Raw genomic sequence first — 24,134 nt, 5'->3', positions numbered from 1 at the left:
AAGTGTTTTTTAAAAACTCTTTTTAAACTTCACAAACATACACACATAATAAATAACAGATTATTAGAGATATAATTAAAGATCAGTTCTGGACTCTGATTAGTTCAACTTTGTCAGTCTGTTTAAAGGTCAAAGTTCATCATCGATTAATTCCACTTTTATTTGATTATTTTCATTTTTATTTATTTTTCTGTATAAAATCTGAAGAATCTAAAACTGTTAACACCCTGTAACACACACACACACACACACACACACACACACACACACACACACACACACACACACACACACACACACACACACACACACACACACACAGGATTCTACAGACAAAAGACATTCCTGATCATCCCTCCCCCCAAAAAACACACACACACACACACACACACACACACAAACACACACACACACACACACACAGAGAAACACACACACACACACACACACACACACACACACACACACACACACACACACACCTCCTCCTCCTTTGTTGTTGCAGGTGAGGCTCCACTGAGGGGGAGGTGAGTGGGAGGTTTTGTTGCCTCTGTGGAACCTTTTGAAACTCACAGTGATTCACAGCATCATGTGAGGTTCTGGTTCTGGTTGAAGTTAAGATGAAAACTGAGGTTCTGGTTCTGGTTCTGGTTAAAATGAAAAATTCAGATGTAAACTGGTCTGGTCCAGTTTGAGGTTCTGGTTAAAGCAGGTTTATGAAGTCAATACAATTGCTAACAAGGATAGCTGTGTGTGTGTGTGTGTGTGTGTGTGTGTGTGTGTGTGTGTGTGGATGTGTGTGTGTGTGTGTGTGTGTGTGTGTGTGTGTGTGTGGATGTGTGTGTGTGTGTGTGTGTGTGTGTGTGGATGTGTGGATGGGGGGCATTCAGTGTGTGTGTTCCCCGGTGCATTGTGGGTAATGACTTAGAACTTGTTGCAGCCTGCAGGGAGATAAGCTGTCAGCCAATCAGAGACAAGCTTGTCTGTCAACATTAACCCACAAACACAAACACAAACACACAACAGATCAGACTTTTGTCATTGTGGGCGTGGCCTAATGGCTCGCTAGCGCCCCCTAAACAGAGGCCCCGGCAGCTACATTTACCTGCATGCACAATATTCGGTGGACATGTGTATCACACCGAGATGTACAGAAAAGTTCCAACGCACCATTATGTCAACTCAACAGGAAGGCCGCCATTTTGAATTCAGTCGCCATTTTTGGCGATTCACGCAAGTTGTACTTTAACGAACTCCTAAAGATTTTGTCGGACCGACTTGAAATTTAGTTTGTGCACTCTGAACAATTAAAAGTTATCAAAAGAATTAGTTTTCGTCGATCGGTGTGCCCGTGACATGGCGGCCAAAAAGTGACCCAACTATATCCAACTGGAGCATGTTGTTCTCAAAGTCACCCTCAAATGACCTGTAGGGGTCAGCCACATAGTGCTCAAGGTTTCAAGTTCCCTTTGTACATGGTATCCAAATAATATCAAACTGAAGGTCCACAAAAACAGTCATACAAAATAGTTTTTACAAATTTATGACTTTTTTTTTTTTCTTCATATTTCAGACGACATGCTTCAGTATGACAGTAGTTCAGTAGTTAGAGCAGATACCTCAGTAAGAAGTAACTGGGGTCAATCGGCACTTGAGGCATACGTCAGTTCAGAAAAAGGTCATACTCCAAAGTGATAAAAAAGTCATTTTTGTATATACTATATACTATGTAGTATATAGAAAATATTATATAGTATAGCCAGGGCAAACTTTTATTTTGAATTTGATGTTTGATGCTGTGACCAGGAAGTTAGTCATCCAACGATGCTCGAAACCTCACGAAACTTTGCACATTCGTCAGGCACCAACTTTCATGAGTTTTTGAAGATGTTAAAGAGAAATAAGGAACGAGATCGAGAAAAAAATTAAAACTGCAAGCGGGAATATGCGGACCCTCGCGTTGGATCCCCGACGTGCAGCGTCGAATTCGTTGGTTCGATGTAACTTTGTTTCTCTGCTGTTATAAATAAAGTTTTATTGTTTATTTTATAGTAAGTATATGTATATGTATAGTAGTTGGAAGCTTCTGTTTAAACTCCTGCAGCAGCTTCAACTGGATCCAGTGATGCAGAATGAAGAGCCAGTTCTCCTTCTGCAACAGTCAGAGCGCCCTCTGCTGGACAGAAACGGAACTATCCACGGTGACAAGATTTCATATTTTAGACTGATAGAAGGACTTTTTAACATCGAGGTTTAAGAGTTTATAAAAGATGAAACGTTTAATTTCAGAGGACAGATGAACAAAACAACATTTTATTTTCTTCATGACATCATCAGCATCGATTCATTCTTTTAAATCAACGATTTCTATTTTTCACAGAATTTATTAAACATTTCTGATAAAGTCATTTTCACTCATTAAATCAGATTTAACGGACTAAATGATACAGTTCTACACATAAAGACCTGAACCAGAGTCCAGACCTGAACCCAGAGTCCAGACCTGAGCCAGAGTCCAGACTGGAGTTAAAGGAGCATCAGCGGTGTTCATGTGGTGCAGGTGGTGTATCCTTCGGCTCGATTGGAGATCTCCTGTTGAATAGAATCCACCATCTCCAACAGGTCCGACACTTCGGCTGCTTTCTGCTTCTTCCTCTCGACCAGCTGCTGGATCATCTGCTCCACGTCTGACACAAACACAGGGGCAGTTAGACCTCCACAACACAGACCTGGACCCAGATCTGAACCCACACCTGAACCCAGACCTGAACCCAGACCCGAACCCAGACCTGGACCCAGACCTGAACCCAGACCTGAACCCAGGCCTGAACCGAGGCCTGAACCCAGACCTAAACCCAGACCTGAACCCAGACCTGAACCCAGACCTGGACTCAGTCAGAAGCAGTTCGGTGAGGAAGAAGAGTCCAGAACTCGTCTTAAAGGTTTAAATTAAATTAATTAAAAAAAATTAAAAAATTAAAAAAATTAAATTATTTTAAATCAAATGAAATTATTTTAAATACTTTTTTTTTTAACTGCCTTCAACAGGAAGAACCCTCTGACAGAACCAGAACCAGAGGTGGAGAACATTTGTTAACAGAACCAGAGGTGGAGAAGATCTATTAACAGAACCAGAACCAGAGGTGGAGAACATTTGTTAACAGAACCAGAGGTGGAGAAGATCTGTTAACAGAACCAGAACCAGAGGTGGAGAACCTGGACAGGTTGTAGTGAGAGGAGATGATTTCCTATCAGTAAATAGTTAAAGTAGAAGTAGCACCTTGTATCCGTTGGAGTTTTTCCTCCACTCGTCTCTTGACGTCCTCGGCCTCCTTCATGATGCTCTTCAGCTGATCTGCTGCTTCACTCTCAGCTGTTTGATTCACCTTTTTCTGCTTTAAAACCTCAAACAGCTTCAACACATCGTTCAGCTCCTGTTGGAGAGACGGCCAATCACAGCATTGAGACACAGAAAACTCCACTCTGATTGGCTGAGTGGGTCAGTAGTAACTGTGGCAACAACACTGGTCAAATTAATGTAACCTGAGTTTGGTCTGTAGCGTTGCTAAGGTTACCGTCTGTAGCGTTACTAAGGATACCGTCTGTAGCGTTACTAAGGTTACCGTCTGTAGCGTTACTAAGGTTACCGTCTGGGCGTCAGTAGCGTTGTTTAAAGAGGACTCTGCAGCCTCTCGCGCCTCCTCCGCCATCTCTCTGTTGGCGTCTGTTTTCTTCTTCACGGCTTCGATGTCTTTCAGCAGATCTTCGGACCGGTTCATCAGCTTCTGCTCGATGTCATCCAGTTTGTCTTCAGTCTGAAACAAACAAACAAAAGTGTAAACACAGGGGCAGTCTGAGCCGACCTCTGACCTCTGACCCATTTCTGATCTGTTACGTGTTTGGTCCAGTCCCTGGTCTTGTCCATGTCCCTGCTGGCCGTCTCCAGGTGGTCGTTGGCTTTGTTCTGAGCTCTCTCCGCTTCATAAATGTATTTGCTGATCTCTTTCACGTCGATGTTCTTCGTCTGCTCCCTGAATAAACAAAACAACAACGAGGCTTCTGTCCGCTCCACAGATTCCTTTTTTTTTTTTTTTTTTTAACGAACGTTTCACCTAAAAAACAAAAGAGTGTTTTTCAGAGGCTCACCTGAGTTCCTGAGCTTTCTTCTGCAGGTCTTGGGCTTCCTCAGCCCGCTTCTCCAGGTTCTTCAGGTCCTGCTGGAACTTGGTGGCGTTGGCCAGCAGCTTATTGATGTCGTCGATCATCGATCGGATCTGATCGGGCGACCTCGGCAGCTGGATGTTCAGAACAGCTCGGGCCATTTTCTCGACGTCCTCCGGAGGAAGCATGTCATCTGTTCGGGGGGACGACAGAGACGGTTTAACGCAGACAGACTCTTCACTCCGTCACGTTTTACAGGACCGAATGTGAGAACCGGATCGTGTTCCAGCGTGTGCAGGAGACCGCTGACCCATCAGGTAGTGTTTGACCCGCTGGATGAGCTCCCTGGTTTTGTTTTTCTGTGTCTTGAGGGTCTCTGTGTTGTTGTGGATCCGGTCCTGCAGGTCCTTGGCCCGGTCTTTGGTGTCCTGCGCCGCCTGTTTGGCCTCGTTGATCTGACAGAATCAACAGAACATCAGTCAGAACTGTGTACAGAACCTTCATCACGGTTTCACAGAGCTACCATGAGGGCAGCGCTGAGAGGTCCCATGGATCCCAGTCCTCCCAATGGTCCCAGTCCTGCCAGTAGTCTCAGTCCTCCCAGTAGTCCCAGTCCTGCCAGTAGTCTCAGTCCTCCCAGTAGTCCCAGTCCTCCCAGTGGTCTCAGTCCTCCCAGTAGTCCCAGTAGTCCCAGTGGTCCCAGTCCTCCCAGTGGTCCCAGTCCTTCCAGTGATGTCAGTCCTCCCAGTAGTCCCAGTAGTCCCAGTGGTCCCAGTCCTCCCAGTGGTCCCAGTCCTTCCAGTGATGTCAGTCCTCCCAGTAGTCCCCTGCCTTGTCCTTGGACTCCTGTATTCTGGTCGGCAGCCCGGCGAGTTCGTCCTTCACTCTCTCTGAAGTCTCTGAAGCTTTCTGACTGATGGGAACGACTCCATCACAGTTCAGACCGCCACATTTTCGTTTTCCCAGACCGAGACCACAGAGAGCTCCACCACATCCAGAACACGGGTCCGGACCGGGTTGTCCACAGATCTGCACGAGGAAACGAAGACGGTCAGTCCCCTGATTACTGATCGGGTTACAACTATTTACCACCTGACGTAGACATTTACACACACCTGGACCTGGTGACCTGTCAGTCATGTGACTTCATACTTTATTATTTGTGTGTCATGTGACAGTTTTGGTTGAGATCAAGTGACAGTAACTGAGACAGTGATGAATCCGTTCAGACTCATGAAGACGATGTTACTCATCTAGCGGTTCTGGTCTCCGTAGGTTCACTCACCTTCTGGTTGAATCCGACCACGCTGAGCTCTTTGACCTTCTTCTCCAGCGGCGACAGGTCTTGTCCGCCGCTGCACGCGCTCAGTTTGCTTTTCACTTCCTGCCTGGTGTCCATGGAGTCCTCCACCGCTCTGCCGGCGCTGCGCACCTTCTTCTCGTCCGACATGAAGGCTTTGTGAAGCTTTTGGATTTCGTCCAGCAGCTCTGCAGTTGGAAACAGCGGGAATGTTTTACCGACGGACACCTCACTCTGTCCCTGTTTCTGGTTGTTTAAGTCTCTGAAGTTTGAAATGATGAGTCAGCAGGTTTTATCACTTCTGCTTCTTCTGTTGAAAGCTTTCTGCACGCCTCCTTCTGTTTGGGGATTTTATTTTGAAGGAGTTAAACTGATTCACACATCTCCGTACCTTCCCGTCTGTCTTTGTCTTCATCGTCCGGATCCTCGACGAGTTTCTCCTTCAGGTTGTTGAGCAGCTTCGTGAACTCCAGACGAATGTTGTCGATTTCGGTGTTGAGGAGGGGAGACGTGTCGATCACGATTGCGTTCGGGTCGACGGCGTCTTTCAACTTCCTGCGAGAGAAAAATACGTAAAAAAAAAAGTTTGATCCCTTTTATAACGTGGAACACATTTTCCTTTCAGTTTCGTAACTCACTTGATCTTCACAAACAGTTTCTCCACCTTCTCCAACGTGGGCGGGGACAGTCCGGTCAGGTTGGTGAGGCCGTCCAGCGTGGAGTGCATCTCCAGCATCCTCTGATGCCACCGGCTGTCCGCGGGCAGCCAGTCATCGTCGTGGCGAGGGATCAGAGTCCTCATCCTCTGGGCGGCTCGCTGGACGTCGGTGACGTTTTCGGTCCAGAGGGCGGCGCAGGCGTGGCACGGCTCGCAGGCCGGGAACACCGAGTCGTAGCCGGGGGCGCACTCGTCGCAGAAGATGCCTGTGACGCCGATCCGACAGAGACACTCGCCGATTTCGGGGTCGCACGACGGGCGCTCGGTTCCCTCCAGGTTACAGTCGCATGCTGAGAACGAGACGCGGTGAGTTCAGTGAAAAAAAGAAAAAACAGCTGGGACTTAAACGTGGGAGCGGTCCACTCACAGACACACTGCAGGTCCGGGTTCCCAAAATGATTCTCTCCACACTCGTCACATTGTCTTCCTCCAAACTCAGGACGACACGGACACTGTCCCGTCACCTGGACACACCACAGCCTCGTTTTCTGTCATCACTTCTTCAGGACTAAAATAAACTCACTGAGGATCTAACAGAACCAGAAACGAGCCCCTCGGGGTCTCGTGGACGGTCTTACCTTGTTGCAGATGTTGGAGAAGGAGTTGGCGGGATCACAGCTGCAGGGCTGACACCCCGAGGTGCCGTCGAGGTTCCAGTATCCGTCCTCACACTCGCCACAGAGGTCTCCCGTCACCCCGGTCCTGCAGGGACACTGTCCTGTCCGGGGATCGCAGAAACAGGGACTCCCCAGGGGACACTGAGTGACCTGCGTGCCCCGCCGGTCACAGGAGCATTCTGGGAAATAAAATATAAATTACACAGACTAGAGATGATTAGATTAACCGTGAAACGAGTCTGTGCAGACGAGGTGTTGCGATTGGTCCAATCAGTCGTAGCCCCGCCTCCACCGCTGGCTGAAGAGTTTTTTTGGTTTGTAAGTCGCCTCTACCTTTGCAGTTGTGGTCCAGGGCGTTACCGTAGTAACCGGGTTTGCAGTTCTGGCAGCGTGGTCCCGTCGTGTTATGAAGGCAGCGCAGACACTCTCCCGTCGTGCCGTCGCAGGCGTTGCGATCGTCGGGGTCGATGTTGTTGTTGCAGGGACACTCGTCGCAGCGGGCGCCCGGCGACGTCAGGTCTCCATGGAAACCGGGGCTGCATCTGTCACAGCGCAGACCTGGGAAAGTCAAACAAAATAAAAAATAAATAAAATAAAATAAAACTGACGGCAGTTTTATTTATTGTTGGGACATATTCTATAAGTTACATCACATGACTGGTCATCCAAGGAAACCTTCACCAGGTGAACAGGTGTCACGCAGGTAACCATCCTACCTGTGTGCCCCTCCCGGCAGTTACAGCTCAGACTGAGGGATTGTGGGTCGTGTTGACAAGAAGTCGCGAAGAATCGTCCGCTGCTTAAAACGTCCGGACACAGGCAGGGCCGGCAGGACTGTCCGGAGACGGGGTTACCATAGTAACCTTCCAAACACCTGCATTTCAACAACACAGGTGGAAACAGAACTCGTGTTGCTGCCATCTAATTCAAAATTTAGCATAAAATGATAAGATTTCTCAGTTTCAACATTTGATTTGCATTCCGTTTTTATTTACATTTTTCTCAGCATCCCAATTATTTTGGAGACGGGCTCGTCACAGTTTGTTCTGTTGTGTATTTCTAACCTGCCACAGTTCGGGCCGGCGGCGTCCTCCCTGCAGTTCAGACACTCTCCGGTCTCTCCATCACACGCCTCCGACAGCCCGTTACATTCACAGGGTCGACAGGACGGGAATCCCCAGAATCCCGTCTGACAGCGATCGCAGCGCCGACCTGTCACCTCCGGACGACACGCACACTGACCTCTGACCTGGTCGCACAGCTCCGACACCGAGCCGCGGGGGTCACATTCACATCCTGCAAACGACCCACCGTTCCTTTACTTTTTCTATTTCAGCCTCTCCTTCGGTGCGAGTCTGGATGTGACTTTGAGTTTCTTACGTTTGCAGCCTTCAGGTCCGAAGCCGAACGTCACCGGTGCGCAGCTGTCGCAGCAACGACCAATCACGTTGGGTTTGCATTCACAGATCCCGCCCAGTTTACTGCAGGCTGGTCCGAGAGAGCCAATCACGTTACACCCACAAGCTGACGACAGGTAGAACACAGAGTTTTACTACAGGTGTTTCAAATCACAGGCAGACTTCACTCCACCAATAAATATGTCCAAGCGGATCTGCTGACGACGTGCAGTGAGGATTGTGAGATTTGCCTGAATTCATGTGTGTGTTTTGTTTTTTGTTTCCATCGTGGTCCATCTGGACCGAACCACTTACGAACAGCTCCGTTGTGGATTCGTGCCGAGAGGCTCTTGATGAGTCCTTCGCAGACCTCCGGTAGCGCCTCTTGAGAGCCGGACTCGGCAGCCAATCCCACGCAGCGAAAGCGGCGGAAAGAATCGAGGTCCGTCTGGGAGCAGAAGTTCTGGACCGAGTCGATGGTGGGAATCAGACCCATCTGGAAAACAGCACCGGTGTGTAAAAACGTGGGATTTTAAAGGTGACGAATGAAAACAAAATACAAACACGAGACATCTGCTGTCACTAGTTCCTGTGGCTGTGAGCTGTGATTGGATGGTCTGTGCTGGAGAGGGGAGGGGCTTAAGGGAACTATCAATCACTCAGAATGAGATGAAGACTTCCTCACCGAGTCGATCAGGATGTGCGAGCCGTCCGGTCCGGGCTGTTTGTGAAAGACCACGTCCACAAAGTAGCGCGCTCCGGCGTTGAGACACACCGGAGAGTCCAGAATCCGTCCTCTGAAGACAAAGACACAACAACAGAAGAGTCACGTGACCTTCCTGCAGCCAATTGGATTCCGTTGTCTGCTGACGGACGTCGTTGTCTCACCTCGAGTTTCCAGGAAGAGTCACGGTTCTACTTCCCGTCGGGTCGCCGCTGCAGCTGCCGTCGCCCGGCGACAGGGTGATGATGCTGACCGAAGCCAGCCAATCGGATGGAGACTGCAGAGGAAGATCAGCTGGCATCACATACAGGAAGAGAACCTTCACAATAAAAGTCATCATTGCAGTCGTAACCACGAACAGATCGGCCTGTAGATCAACGGCGGAACCAGAACCAGAACCAGAACCTCACCTCTGGTTCATAGCGGATCACCAGCTGGTACTCCATCGATGACGGCAGGTTGTCCACAGTGAATCTAAGCCCCGCCCCCTCCAACACTCTGACCAATCCCAGGCCGGTCCAGGTCACTGGTTGATCAGGTGACCTCTGACGGGGGATGATCTGCAGGGCGTGACCCGGGTCCAGAGGGATGCTGTTCTGCTGCGGGGCCCAAACATGACAGGAAGGATAATCTGATTGGCCGGGTGGTGAGGCGCCAGCCTCCCATTGGTTAAAAAGAAAAGTGTAACAGGAAGTGAACCCACTTGTCGTCTCCGGCGGGCGAGTCGACGCGTCCTCCGAACCACAACGACCCGACCGTTCTGCACCTTGAAGTCATAACCCTGTTCTCTGTAGTACTGCTCACACCGGGGCAGAACCAACGGGTTCAGCTGAGGACACACACACACACACACACACACACACACACACATTATTACAAATAAACACACTGCATGTAAACACATTAATACTGAGTGTACACACTGATACATTAATACACACCAGAGGAGCGGAAGATGGAGGAGGAGGAGGGGGGGGTAGGAGGAAGAAGAGGAAGAGGAGGGAGAGGAGGGGGAGGAGGAGGAGGAGGAAGAAGAGGAGGAGGGGGAGGGGGAGGAGAAGAGCTTCCTCCTGGCAGCAGGGCAGCAAGCTCTGCCTCGTACAGGAAGTAGTTCAGAGAAGGCAGGAAGTAGCCGTGGGCGGGATCAGAGCAGCGCCGGCCAATCATGTTGGGTAAACAGCGACAGTGTCCGTCCTCCGGGGAACACCTGAGTGCACACATACCCACAATCCCTCAGTCCAAACATCGGGTTACGTGGGCGAGCAGGTCACGTGACTCCTTCAGATAAACACAAACGTGAATATTATAAAGTTCGTACGTGTTGCTCTGAGCTCCTCCGATGTCGCAGTCGCAGGGCAAACATCTGAACGCAGAGTTTCCTAAACCCCAGAAACCTGCCTGGAGAAAAACAAACACTTTCTCTCAGCTGATTGGTCAGGTGACTGCTGATCCGAGGCTTCTTATTGGTAGAAGCAGTCAGTTCGTGTTGTTATTGTTTGACCAGGACCGCCACCGGGACGTCAGTGATCCACCGCCCTCTGAATTATTCTCCTTGTTGTAGTTTTGGGCCGCGGCCACCAGAGGCCACAAGAACTCACCAGACAGCGATCACACAGCGGCCCCGTCGCCAAGCGGTCGCATTCACAACTTCCTGTGAGCTGATCACATGACCCGACACTTCCCAAAGCATGACACCTGCACACTGAAGTACACAACACCCAAACACACACACACACACACACACACACACACACACACACACACACACACACACGACATGATGAACCAATTTGAATGTTTGTTTCATCTCGTATACAATATAATATAAATAGTCACGTAAACGTGAAACATCTTCATTTGTTGAAAAAGTAAAAGAGGTCAAAGGTCATTGTTTGTCACCCTGACAACCGGCGGGGTCGTCCTGTCTCAGGTTGAAGAAGCCGTGTTTGCAGCGATCGCAGCGTTGACCCTCCACGTTTTCTTTACAGGAACACCGACCGCTCAGAGCGTCACACAGACCGCCGCCGAGAGAACCCGCCGCCTCGCAGTCACACGCTGAAACACACCATTACATCATCGTCACATCATCACGTCATCGCGTCATCATCTTCACGTCATTACGGCGTACGTATGCAGGCGTTCGGGTCGTCCGTCGCCCTCCGTGGGTCCTGGTACAGAAAAGCTCGGCAGCGTTCACACTGAGGTCCCGTCCTGTCGTGGCGACAGTCGTCACACACGCCGCCGCTCACGCCGCCAGTTGCATCGTAGCGAGCTGCATCGAAGTGACACGAGTCGGAGTGACCGTGACAGTTACATCCTGAGAGACAGGATTTCAGAAATTAGCTCATTAAAATAATAATAAACAGAAATCAATCTAATCAAATCTATTGCATGAATAAAAATTGTTTTACATACAAACTGTAGATGCGATTTAATTAAAATTAAGAAAAGAGAAAATGTATGAATTTAATTTGAATTTACTTGTGCAGATGTTTGCTGCGTTTTCTCCTCCAGGCCTCCAGGGGGAGTCGTGATGAAAGTCCTGACATCTCTCGCAGTTTTCTCCGGCCGTATTGTGCAGGCAAACGCATCGACCGTGAACCTGAAAGGAGAAGATGTTTTCTTTACAGATGACGTCATCAAGAGCTCGTCAAGTTCATTATCGATTAAGATTAACACGGTTCCTCCTTCTACGACGAGTTGGTCCGCCCACTGAGCCACAGTAAATAAAACCTTTTCTTGGTCTTCACACTGAATGAAAAGTTGTCTCTTCGTCTCCTAAAATGTTATCTGGACATCCCAGCATGCCGCGGGGTCCCGGCCGTACCATGCCCGGCTGCGTGAAGACGTCCCCCCGTCCTCCGTCCACGGGCGTGCACCGGCCGGCGTGTCCGTTACAGAAGCAGCTTCCTCGAACCACCATGTTGTAGAGAGAGTAGTAGTACTTGTCCTGAGGGTTCCTGCGTCGGCGAGCCAGCAGCGTGTCGCCGAGCGTGAAGAGACGTGAGAAGTTCACCCGGATGTTCGTCACGGTGATCAGATCTGAGGACGACCGGAGAGACGCTCAGCGGGTTGAAATGTTTCTTTGTTCACCGTAAAGACTTTCTAATGTATTTTAATACCTGTCTATGGAACAAAGGGTCAAATGTCACATGCATTTCTGTAGGTTTTTACACGTCAGTTCACGTATTGCGGCCGTTGCCATGGTTACCTGCAGGTTAATGTCCATCGTGTCGGTAAAACGTATCGAGGCTGACCCAGTTAAAAAACTGAAAAGTGTGACGACCAATCAGAGAGCGGGATTCTCACCTTGGATGTTGGGCGCATAAGGGTTTTCTATTTGAAAGACCGGATCCAGAGCTTTCAGCACCACCTGGTGGACAAAAACATCACAACGCTGAATCTGAGGTTTGTAATGACAAACAGAAACTGTGTTCAGGATAAAAAACAAAAACGTTATTTTCTCTTCATTTGTTTTGATAGTTTATTTTTGAAATGATTGTCAGTGTGTGTGTGTGTGTGTGTGTGCGCGCTACCTCTCCGCCGGTGGACGGTTCTGACCCGGAGTATCTGTTGTCACAGACGACGTCGTCGACGCTGTCGGCCGGTTCGTCCGACACCGACGGGAAATGAAGTGAACAATCTTCCGCAAAATAACGAAAAACCTTCCAGCTTCGCCCGAAGTCCTTCGACCGCTCCACCAACATGGCCGCCGGACGGAAACTCTGCAGAGACGGTGACATCATGGGTTGTTGTTTTTTTGTCCACGAACAAATGAAATGTGGTCCGTGTCGTCCTGTTGACGACGTTGCAGTGAAGGATCTTCAGGAGCTTCCATTAGAGCTTGCTGAGCCCCTCCGGGCACATTTCAACCTGCTGCTGTAGAAATAAAAGGACTTGACTTGGCTCGCCTCAGTGTTCAGGTTGGAGAGTAACGTTGGCCGTCTGCCAGCGGAAACCTGGGAGTGGTGTCTTCACTGGAAACGTACCTGTTCTCGCAATTTTTTTTTCCACTTGAATGTTGATCCTCTGACATGCTTCAGAAATAACAGTTTGTATTTACAGCAGAGGAGCTTTCAGACCGACGACTCGGGTTCAGGACTCACAGGACGTTAAACCGTCAGCTGTGGTCAGCGGTCGACCAGGTGAACAGGTGTGCAGAACAGGAATGAAGTCGGTGTCCGTTTACCTTGAAGCTGAGGACCAGGTGGCTGAACTGGAACACCGTCTCAAGATCCAGCCGGATGCTGACCTGATGAACTCCTGATGCAGCAGTCACACAGGTGAGTTATTATACAGGTGAGTTATTAGACAGGTGAGTTATCACTCAGGTGAGTTATTAGACAGGTGAGTTATTATACAGGTGAGTTATTAGACAGGTGAGTTATCACTCAGGTGAGTTATTAAACAGGTGAGTTATTATACAGGTGAGTTATCACACAGGTGAGTTATTATACAGGTGAGTTATTATACAGGTGAGTTATTAGACAGGTGAGTTATTAGACAGGTGAGTTATTAGACAGGTGAGTTATTACACAGGTGAGTTATCACACAGGTGGGTTATGACACAAGTGGGTTATTATACAGGTGAGTTATTATACAGGTGAGTTATTATACGGGTGAGTTATTATACAGGTGAGTTATTACACAGGTGAGTTATTACACAGGTGAGTTATTACACAGGTGAGTTATTATACAGGTGAGTTATTATACAGGTGAGTTATTATACAGGTGGGTTATCATACATTTTTTTAAACTTACCGTTCTCCGACTGCCACCACTTCATTTTTCTCTCAGGGTCAAAGGTCGTGATGACGTTCTCCATGCGGTGGCTGTTTGGGTTGCTATAGCGATCGTACGGCAGCCGAGAGTCACATGTGAAACATTTCTGCTCCCCCTGATGGATGAAGACAATAAATCACAACTAGAAACTCAGAATTAAAACCAAAACACAAGGACAGTGAAGGACGAGGAGACAAGAGAAGGACGAGGAGACGAGAGAAGGACAAGGAGACGAGAGAAGAACGAGGAGACGAGTGAAGGGCGAGGAGACGATTGAAGGACGAGGAGACAAGAGAAGGACGAGGAGAGGAGAGAAGGATGAGGAGAGGAGACGAGTGAAGGGGATGAGTGAAGGATGAGGAGACGATTGAAGGACGAGGAGACGAGAGAAGGACGAGGAGAGGAGACGAGTGAAGGGGACGAGTGAAGGACGAGGAGAGGAGAGAAGGACGAGGAGACCGAGAGAAGGAGACATTGAGACGCTCCTCAGGCAGAGAACAGAGTCAGATTATAAAGACGGATCAGAACATGTTGAAGAATGAAAGTCAGAGAAGGAGCCAGAAACACCTCAGTCAGACACACACACACACACACACACACACACACACACACACACACTCACACACACACACTCTCTCTCTCTCTCTAACCTCCAGGTATCCCAGGATGCAGTAGTTCTGAGGTCCATCCAGACCGCAGGTGGACGAGGCCGACAGCTGAGCAGCTCGACCCGCCATCAGGTCACCCAGCTGGGGGTTACATGTGCTGCCGGGGCACTGGTCCTGGTCCTGGACCCCCTGCCGTTCCTGGACCTCCTGTTGGTCCTGGCCGCCCCACCGGTCCTGGACCTCCTGCTGGTCCTGCCAGTCCTGGACCTCTTGCCGGTCCTGGACCGCCTGTCGGTCCGGTCTCCCCCAGCGGTCCTGGACTTCCTGCCGGTCCTGCCAGTCCTGGACTTCCTGCCGGTCCTGGACCTCCTGCCGGTCCTGCCATTCCTGGGCCTCCTGCCGGTCCTGGACCTCCTGCCGGTTCTGCCAGTCCTGGACCTCCTGGACTTGAGCTGCTGGAAGAAAAACTTCAGAGAAACAGATGAAAGAAACTGAATTTCTATTTGGAAAAAGTCAAACCTGAATTTAGTGAAAATGTTTTGACAAAAAGAGATTTTAGACTCCGAAAACAAGAAACAACAAGAAGAACATTTCTTCAACTTCAACAAGTGGTCACATGTTTGGAAATGTTCAATACCAAAGAGTCAAAGAGATCTGCTGTCGGAGTCGACCTGCAGCACACCTGAGCACACCGGATACACCTGAACACACCTTCAGCACAACTGAAACACCTGATACACCTGAACACACCTGAACACACCTGATACACCTGAAACACCTGAACACACCTGATACACCTGAAACACCTGAACACACCTGATACACCTGAAACACCTGAATACACCTGACACACCTGAAACACCTGATACACCTGAAACACCTGAACACACCTGATACACCTGAACACACCTGAACACACCTGATACACCTGAAACACCTGAACACACCTGACACACCTGAAACACCTGATACACCTGAACACACCTGATACACCTGAAACACCTGAACACACCTGACACACCTGAAACACCTGATACACCTGAAACACCTGATACACCTGAACACACCTGAACACACCTGATACACCTGAACACACCTGATACGCCTGAAACACCTGAACACACCTGATACACCTGAAACACCTGATACACCTGAACACACCTGAACACACCTGATACACCTGAACACACCTGATACGCCTGAAACACCTGAACACACCTGATACGCCTGAAACACCTGAACACACCTGATACACCTGAAACACCTGAACACACCCGATACACCTGAAACACCTGAACACACCTGATACACGTGATACACCTCAACACACCTGATACACCTGAAACACCTGATACACCTGAAACACCTGAACACACCTGATACACCTAAACACACCTGATACACCTGATCACACCTGATACACCTGAAACACCTGAAGACACCTGAAACACCTGAACACACCTGACACACCAGAACACACCTGATACACCTGAACACACCAGAACACACCTGATACACCTGAACACACCTTCCTTCCTTCAGCTTTGAGTGAACACTCAAAAATGAGAGTGAATGAGCAGAACTCACTGATGAAGAAGACGAGGATCATGTCGTCGTCCTCTGAGGGACGGAGGCGTCCGTCTCAGGTGATAATCTGTGCTTTGAACGGATGAATTGAACACACGATGGGTAAAAACATTGAGGTCAAACAATCAAAGCAAACAAACCAACAAAACATGAACACACATTAAAGCGAAGACACACGGAGACGCGTCACATCAACCAAAGTCATCAGTCCACCGACATCCGAAGACGTGCTGTAAAACACGTTTATTGAGAAATAACACCATGTGAATAAAATAGAAGAAGAATCTCAGATTTGTTGTGTTTTATTTCAGCAGATCGGCTGATTTTTCAGAATATTTTCTGCACACAAACAGATTTCTTCTTCAGAGTTAAACTGTTTCTCTGCAGTTTTCATGGAACAGTAAATAAACACAAACGAAATGTCCTCCTGAAAAGAAGTGTTTGAACAGGAATCCGTTCTTCGAATGACGATATGTTTTCATACGGCAGTAAAAAATGGGACCCTGAAGCGACTGATGAACTTAAAGCAGGAATGTGTCGGCCTCGGCGGTAATTGGAAGGATTTACTGTGTTTCCACGAAATACAGCAGAAACACACACACACGTTAAAATTAATTTTAAAAGAAGTCTTTGGAACTTTTCTCTCGGATATGAGATCTGTGTGGTTTCTCTCATCAGGTAGACACCGAAACCACACAGATAAAAACACCGCTGATCTTATCAGCCGGTGTGATGACGAGGAGGAACTCTTCACCTGTAAACTCTCACCCACATTAAATGTGTATAGATTAAAAACAAACACACATCTGTGAGTTTTTTTGTGATTGTCGCGATCAAAAAAATTTCACTTTGCGGTGGATTTTCTCAAAACGTTCGATGTAATTTGCAGTTTTAAGACGTTTTTTTTGTGTGTAAACTGTACTTTTACCCCCAAAGTCTTTTTCCTGACGTGCTCTTTAAGAGCTCTTTAAGGTGTTTAAGGCGTGAAGGACCTGACCTAAAATGTGCTCGTAAAATAAAGAAATATCCTTCTAGCGTCGTTATTTTCTCCCGACAGTTGGTTTTAATGTGCAGTTTGGATGGAAGAGGCGTAAAGAGAGAGTGAACCAACACCTGTGGTTAAATCTATTTCAGTGCTCTATTTAACTGCATATTTGAGGTTTTTGTAGCATCAAAAGTCTCCGTTTCAGTGCACCTGAACGCCACATCACATGAACGCTTGTCAGTGTTTTTGTTTTTGCGTTAGATTTTCTCAAAAATTTGAGGTTTTTTTTCTCTCTTAAAAATGCGGGAATTAGAAAAACAAATTGCAAGTTGAGAAACAAAAAAATTCTTTTTTTTTTTTTTATTAATTTTTCTTTTTTAAATCATGCTGCACATCACATAAATATTGCAGTTCTAATCTTTAAAAAAAAAGTATTTATTGAACTCAAAGAACCATCGGGCTCAAAGTTACAAAAATAAATCAGACAACAGGTGAATGCTGCAGAAAAATAAAGAAAGTACTGAACAAATAAATAAATATCCCATTAAATATAATAAGAATTCAATTAAGATAAGGCAAGAATGAATTCATAAAACTTAATTACTTTCTGATTTAATGTACCATTTCACATATTTATTTATGCATTTTGTTATCTATTACTTGATCGACTCGTGTGATTTTCTGTTATTTTGCATTTCTGCTTCATTCAATGTTCGTCGTTTTTTTTAATGCAACTTCCAACTACCTCCAGTTAAGAGGATTGACAGAGACAAACAGGACTAGTAACTATTTCCTGTGAACATCACACTTCTCCTCTGCAGCCATTTATTTTATTTTGGATTCACTATGAAACCAGAACATGAAGTTCAACCTTCTAAACAGCCAAATTCATGTACAAAAGTAAAATATGCACGACAACTTTAAAACTACAAACAAACACAAGACAGAAATCAACGGCTAACATCCAGTTTTGAGCCTCAAAATATATCCGAAAAAAAGAAGAAGAGAAGTGAGAGTGAATGTGGACGTACCTGCTTCTGCTGCCACTCTGGATCTAAAGAACACATCTGGGCAGGTAGCAGCACACCTGAGAAATACGTAGCCTGGGGGGGGTGGGGTGGGGAGGGGGAACACACTTCATTTGATTCCTGAAAGTATTCAAGAGTTTCAGCTTTAAAATATATAGAAGATTGTAGATGTTACATTAAAATGTTCCTCGGTCCCAGTTCAGGTTTTAAAGATGAAGTCAAATTGATTCATTTTAGAAAACCAGTCAGACTTAATGTGTCTTTTTAAAATTTTTTTTTTTTTATCTATATTTAGGTTTTAAAAGGTGACCTTAAGTTGTAGTTTTTTGAAGTCACCTGAAAGTTCAAAATAATTAAGAGAAGGAAAAGCTGTGGGTTTGACCAAGTAGAACACCCTCAACTCGATACCGTTCACACTGGTTGAACTCAAAGCAGCAGCTTGGTGAGTTCAGTAGCCAGTCATTGGTTTGAGTTGAGAGTTGAACACTCTGCCGATGTAGTCCAAGAGTCGAACCCGGGCAGGCGACACCGAATACATCGACAATCACGCTGTGCCAAACCCACATTTGAATGAAATGTCACGGCTCTCACCTGTATTTAAATGCGTCACAGCATAGGTGCACGTGTCAGTACAGGTGAAACTAATCAGGGGGCGGGGCCAGCAATCATACCAGCCTACACAGATTGAGACAGAGACAAGACTGAAGAGGTCAGTTTGGATGGATCCAAGTCAGGATGGCCGAGCGGTCTAAGGCGCTGGAGACGTGGGTTCAAATCCCACTTCTGACAAGTACCTCTTTAGCTTTCTGTCGTATGAAGTCCAAACACTCGTTATTGAAACACACACGTGCACAATTACACTGAAACATTTAATAAAGCATTTTTACCATTTATCTGAGTTTTAGTTTCTTTCTAAGATTATATATTTATATATATATATATATATATATAATATAGAATTATATTTTTGTGACAGTTTGGATGACATAATATACTATAACTTTTTTAAAAGTTGTTCATTAGTTTTTTATGACTGACATGATAAGATATTCTAAAATTCATGGATGATTTTGAGGTTTTTGGCAACTAGTGGGCTCTACATATCATCTGATCCAGCAAAAGGTGAGGAAACCAATTCAGACCATTGTCAAAGGATGACGTTAAACCTTTCAGAAGAGGTCAAAAACAAGGGCTCGTCCGGGATTTGAACCCGGGACCTCTCGCACCCAAAGCGAGAATCATACCCCTAGACCAACGAGCCTCTATATCTGGACTTTCCACATCTGTAATTCTGTCCACGAACTGTGGCTGAACCGTCCTGGTTGCTGATGTGGCGACTTGTTGTGTCCCTACGACTCATCCGTTCCAACAGCGCCGTCTGGTGGTGGAGATTACGAATTAAAGGTTGATAGAGGGAGAAGTCTTGGACATTATCCAGAAAACTGACACCACATTTTACTTTTTTTTTTTTAAATTAATTAATCAAAAGTTTGACACAGTTTAAGAGAAGCAAAGTGAAAAGGGTTTAACCTGTTCAATTATTAAATTACTTGTTTGATTATCAACTGGAGCGAAATCTGACACATTTTCAACAAAAAAAAGAGTTATTAATTCTAAATAATTCTAATCTAAATGAATAAATCTAAAGTTTGATGAAGATTAAGAGAAACAAAAGATGAGAGTATGATGTGACCTGTGAGATCATCGGAGAAATCGTAATTCAATGCTTTCCATTATTCGGTTGTCAGTATTCAGTTTGAGTTGATAGTTGAACGCTCTTAGTCGGATTCTCCAGTGCACGTGCTCGGTCCCTCCGCGGTCGAGAGTGATAAACCTCCGGACCCGCAGGGACTCGAACCCGCGCACTGCGAACCACAAGACGCCGACGACACCACTGAGCCAAACCCTCATGTTTCCACGAGGAGCCGTTTCTCATCTGTATTTAAATGTTAAACAGTTCACGCGGACGTGTCAGTGTTGGAGGTTGGGTCACGTGGTAACCTGGAAAAACCTGTTTTGTTGTGAATTAGCTGCTAATGTGAAAGAGCTCCAGTCCTACGCTGTAGTTTGTGGTTTTGATGGTTAAACACCTGAAACACACACGTGCACAATTACACTGAAACATTTAATAAAGCATTTTTACCATTTATCTGACAGCTTTAGTTTCTTCTAAGATTATATACACACACACACACCTATATATATTTAGTATAGTTCATTAGTTTCTCTATGAATGACATGATAAGATATTCTAAAATTCATGGACAATTTTGAGTTTTTTGGCAACGAGTGGGCTCTACATATCATCTGATCCAACAGCGCCCTCTGGTGCTGCAAGATCATAACTCCATTTTTCTGTCCCCTAAAAAGATCTTTCAGTATATGAAGTCTGTATCAGTTTAGGAATTGTTGGCTTTGGTGATTGTTTATTTCTCTAGGATTATTTCAGTGGTGTTTCTGCTCTGATTCTTTGTGCTGGTGGGAAGATTACTGAGACAGCAGGCGGAGAGTTAGCAAAAGGTCAGGAGACCAATTCAAATGACCGTTGTCAAAGGATGACCTTTCAGAAGAGGTCAAAAAGGAGGGCTCGTCCGGGATCTCTCGCACCCAAAGCGAGAATCATACCCCTAGACCAACGAGCCACTTTTGTGGTGTGTCATTTGTTTTGAATATGTTCATACTCCAGGTTTCGTCATTTTAATGTTAAATCCATAAAAATATTGTTATTCAATTATTATAATATTTATATTATTATTCTTATCAAATAGTGAAAAAACACTGACTTAATATCTCCAATTTTGAAACTGGTGTCAGAAAAGTATTGTTCCTTGTTTGTACAAGTGTCTCAGAGGTCAAAAACAAGGGCTCGTCCGGGATTTGAACCCGGGACCTCTCGCACCCAAAGCGAGAATCATACCCCTAGACCAACGAGCCTCCATAACTGGACTTTCCACATCTGTAATTCTGTCCACGAACTGTGACTGAACCGTCCTAGTTGCTGATGTGGCGACTTGTTGTGTCCCTACGACTCATCCGTTCCAACAGCGCCGTCTGGTGGTGGAGATTACGAATTAAAGGTTGATAGAGGGAGAAGTCTTGGACATTATCCAGAAATCTGACACCATATTTTACTTTTTTTTTTTTTTAATTAATTAATTAATCAAAAGTTTGACACAGTTTAAGAGAAGCAAAGTGAAAAGGGTTTAACCTGTTCAACTATTAAATTACTTGTTTGATTATCAATTGGAGCGAAGGGACACCAACTCGAAGGTTTCAAATGTCCCATTCAGTCTTCAGCTTGAGTTGATAGTTGAACGCTCTTCGTCTTATTTTCTGGTGCACGTGCTCGGTCCGTATATATATATATAAAAAAATAAATAAATAAATAAATAAATAAAAGTGGGTTGTGTATACGGGTCAGTGTTATGGTTCAATGGCTAAACAACACCTCCTAGTGGTCTTCAGCGGAAAAGCTTTTCCTACCAAACTCAGTCTTTTAACAAATTTTACAAATAATATATTTTTTTAAATCCCTGTTTGTAACTTTTAGTTTTTGATATTAAAACTATAAAACAAATATATACGTTTATTATTTATTCATTTTTGTGATGAAATTTTGGCACTACTGTCCTTAGCTCAAAAGTTGTTTTTTTTGGTGTAAATAATTGTTGGTGTTAAATAAAATCCAGGACGTTATAAACATCCGGATTGATCATAAATTGGATTGAAGTTTATTAGTTTTCAGTGGGTTAGTTTACGTTTCCAACTGTGAGAATGACCAAAGAGTTAAAAGTATTTGTGCTAAACAACAACAACAACAACTAACACACTCATGGAAAAGTAGCACGTGCTTATTTCAACAGAAACTGTCGTGATGTCCGCTGAATGAACATTTCGCACACATTAATATTAATATTAATATTAATATTAATATTAATATTAATATTAATATTAATATCAGGAAAATCTGATTCGACTGTCTGAACGTTTCAGATTTAACGTTTTCTGCACCTTTCAAACTAAAGGAGCGAACGGTAGCTCACCGCTGACGTCACCGTGTGATGAGACTCCAGGGTGCAGCTGTAAACAGAGTTGAGCTCGTTGGGTTCATTTGGTTTAAAAAAATAATTCAAAAACCAAAGATAAACCAAGCAGGGTGAATACCTGTCAATCAGAAACGTGGCTGGTTCGGTGTCTCGCGAGCTTCCGTAGAGCAGCTCGACTTTTGTCCTCATGAGGACTTTTATCTTCGTGAGGACTTTTGTCCTCGTGAGGACTTTTATCTTTGTGAGGACTTTTGTCCTCATGAGGACTTTTATTGTTCGCCAGCTTTTCTTCTGTTTTCTTGTCTTGGACAGATTTCTTCTCGCTGGTTTTATATCCGACATTGTTGACTGAGTTCCTGAAGCCGCTCAGTTAAAGTTGAGCTTGACGGAGGAACCTCTGACTGATGGAGGAGCCTCTGACTGACGGAGGAGCCTCTGACTGACGGAGGAGCCTCTGAGGGGGATCAACGCACGCGCGTGCACGAGGAATGATTGACACTTGTCGGTGGGTCAGATTGGTTGTTCAGTTTCACACCGAGCGGTAGGAGGAATCAGAGGAGGCCGAGTTTTTAGTTGTTGTTTTACAGATCATCTGTCTCGTGCACGACTACTACAGTTTGAGCAAATATGACAAAAAAAATAAATTTTGTACATAATCTGACATTGAGAACATAGAAAAAGAAAGACACCACGAACACCGGTTCGATCTATCTAAACCGAATATTCAGCCGTGTTGAGTACAAGTCAGGATGGCCGAGCGGTCTAAGGCGCTGCGTTCAGGTCGCAGTCTCCCCTGGAGGCGTGGGTTCGAATCCCACTTCTGACAAGTTAGTTTTTGCTTTCTGTCGTGTGAAGTCCAAACACCGTCGTTATTGAAACACACACGTGCACAATTACACTGAAACATTTAATAAAGCATTTTTTCAACAAACAACCAGTGGTGAAAAGTTACTATTTATCTGACAGTTTTAGTTTCTTCTAAGATTTTATATATATTATATTATTATTCTTATCAAATAGTGAAAAAACACTGACTTAATATCTCCAATTTTGAAACTGGTGTCAGAAAAGTATTGTTCCTTGTTTGTACAAGTGTCTCAGAGGTCAAAAACAAGGGCTCGTCCGGGATTTGAACCCGGGACCTCTCGCACCCAAAGCGAGAATCATACCCCTAGACCAACGAGCCTCTATATCTGGACTTTCCACATCTGTAATTCTGTCCACGAACTGTGGCTGAACCGTCCTGGTTGCTGATGTGGCGACTTGTTGTGTCCCTACGACTCATCCGTTCCAACAGCGCCGTCTGGTGGTGGAGATTACGAATTAAAGGTTGATAGAGGGAGAAGTCTTGGACATTATCCAGAAATCTGACACCACATTTTACTTTTTTTTTTTTAAATTAATTAATCAAAAGTTTGACACAGTTTAAGAGAAGCAAAGTGAAAAGGGTTTAACCTGTTCAACTATTAAATTACTTGTTTGATTATCAACTGGAGCGAAATCTGACACATTTTCAACAAAAAAAAAGAGTTATTAATTCTAAATAATTCTAATCTAAATGAATAAATCTAAAGTTTGATGAAGATTAAGAGAAACAAAAGATGAGAGTATGATGTGACCTGTGAGATCATCGGAGAGATCGTAATTCAATGCTTTCCATTATTCTGTTGTCAGTATTCAGTTTGAGTTGATAGTTGAACGCTCTTAGTTTGATTCTCCAGTGCACGTGCTCGGTCCCTCCGCGGTCGAGAGTGATAAACCTCCGGACCCGAAGGGACTCGAACCCGCGCACTGCGAACCACAAGACGCCGACGACACCACTGAGCCAACCCCTCATGTTTCCACGAGGAGCCGTTTCTCTTCTGTATTTAAATGTTAAACAGTTCACGCGGACGTGTCAGTGTTGGAGGTCGGTGGGTTTCACTTTTAACTCCGAAACTAAAACTTTAAAATAAAGCTTTAACAGCAGAGGTATAACAGAGTGTGTATATATACATGTATATATACACATGTATATATATACATGTATATACATGTATATATATAAAAGTGTAGAGGTTGTTTATACGGGTCAGTGTTGGTTCAGTGGCTAAACAGCACCTCCTAGTGGTCTTCAGGGGAAAAGCTTTACATCCCCCCCCAAAAAATCACATCACATTAAAAACAAATATTTTTATTTGT

General features: G+C 45.5%; 1 protein-coding gene and 4 non-coding genes across 5 annotated transcripts; 1 reads left to right on the top strand and 4 right to left on the bottom strand.

Moving 5' to 3' along the window:
• Window positions 1–2,291: 2,291 nt before the first annotated feature.
• On the bottom strand, window positions 2,292–15,959 carry lamb4 (laminin, beta 4). The gene is given in 34 exon segments (XM_069172780.1): window positions 2,292–2,687; window positions 3,281–3,434; window positions 3,648–3,815; window positions 3,896–4,031; window positions 4,147–4,354; window positions 4,472–4,616; window positions 4,993–5,190; window positions 5,447–5,649; window positions 5,853–6,016; window positions 6,100–6,469; window positions 6,547–6,643; window positions 6,758–6,975; window positions 7,130–7,354; window positions 7,513–7,670; window positions 7,861–8,092; window positions 8,177–8,320; window positions 8,509–8,689; window positions 8,879–8,990; window positions 9,082–9,194; window positions 9,328–9,516; window positions 9,621–9,746; window positions 9,818–10,124; window positions 10,236–10,315; window positions 10,516–10,619; window positions 10,817–10,972; window positions 11,046–11,234; window positions 11,399–11,519; window positions 11,745–11,959; window positions 12,227–12,290; window positions 12,454–12,642; window positions 13,107–13,180; window positions 13,679–13,814; window positions 14,350–14,774; window positions 15,895–15,959. Coding segments are annotated over 34 exon segments (5,763 nt in total). The 5' UTR covers window positions 15,917–15,959; the 3' UTR covers window positions 2,292–2,547.
• A 3,137-nt stretch (window positions 15,960–19,096) lies between these two features.
• On the bottom strand, window positions 19,097–19,168 carry trnap-ugg (transfer RNA proline (anticodon UGG)). Its single transcript has one exon. It is a non-coding gene; the product is annotated as a tRNA-Pro (tRNA).
• A 1,601-nt stretch (window positions 19,169–20,769) lies between these two features.
• On the bottom strand, window positions 20,770–20,841 carry trnap-ugg (transfer RNA proline (anticodon UGG)). The gene has a single exon. It is a non-coding gene; the product is annotated as a tRNA-Pro (tRNA).
• A 1,855-nt stretch (window positions 20,842–22,696) lies between these two features.
• Window positions 22,697–22,779, top strand: trnal-cag (transfer RNA leucine (anticodon CAG)). The gene has a single exon. It is a non-coding gene; the product is annotated as a tRNA-Leu (tRNA).
• Window positions 22,780–23,067: 288 nt separating this feature from the next.
• trnap-ugg (transfer RNA proline (anticodon UGG)) lies at window positions 23,068–23,139 on the bottom strand. Its single transcript has one exon. It is a non-coding gene; the product is annotated as a tRNA-Pro (tRNA).
• Between the last annotated feature and the right edge of the window lie 995 nt (window positions 23,140–24,134).

Source organism: Embiotoca jacksoni, unplaced genomic scaffold (genome assembly GCF_022577435.1).
Source record: "Embiotoca jacksoni isolate LCO1_2020_lvr unplaced genomic scaffold, fEmbJac1.0.p SCAF_55, whole genome shotgun sequence".
Taxonomy (NCBI): Eukaryota; Metazoa; Chordata; class Actinopteri; family Embiotocidae; genus Embiotoca; species Embiotoca jacksoni.
Note: the sequence above shows the minus strand (reverse complement) of the source record. Positions and strands in the feature narration are given on the sequence as shown.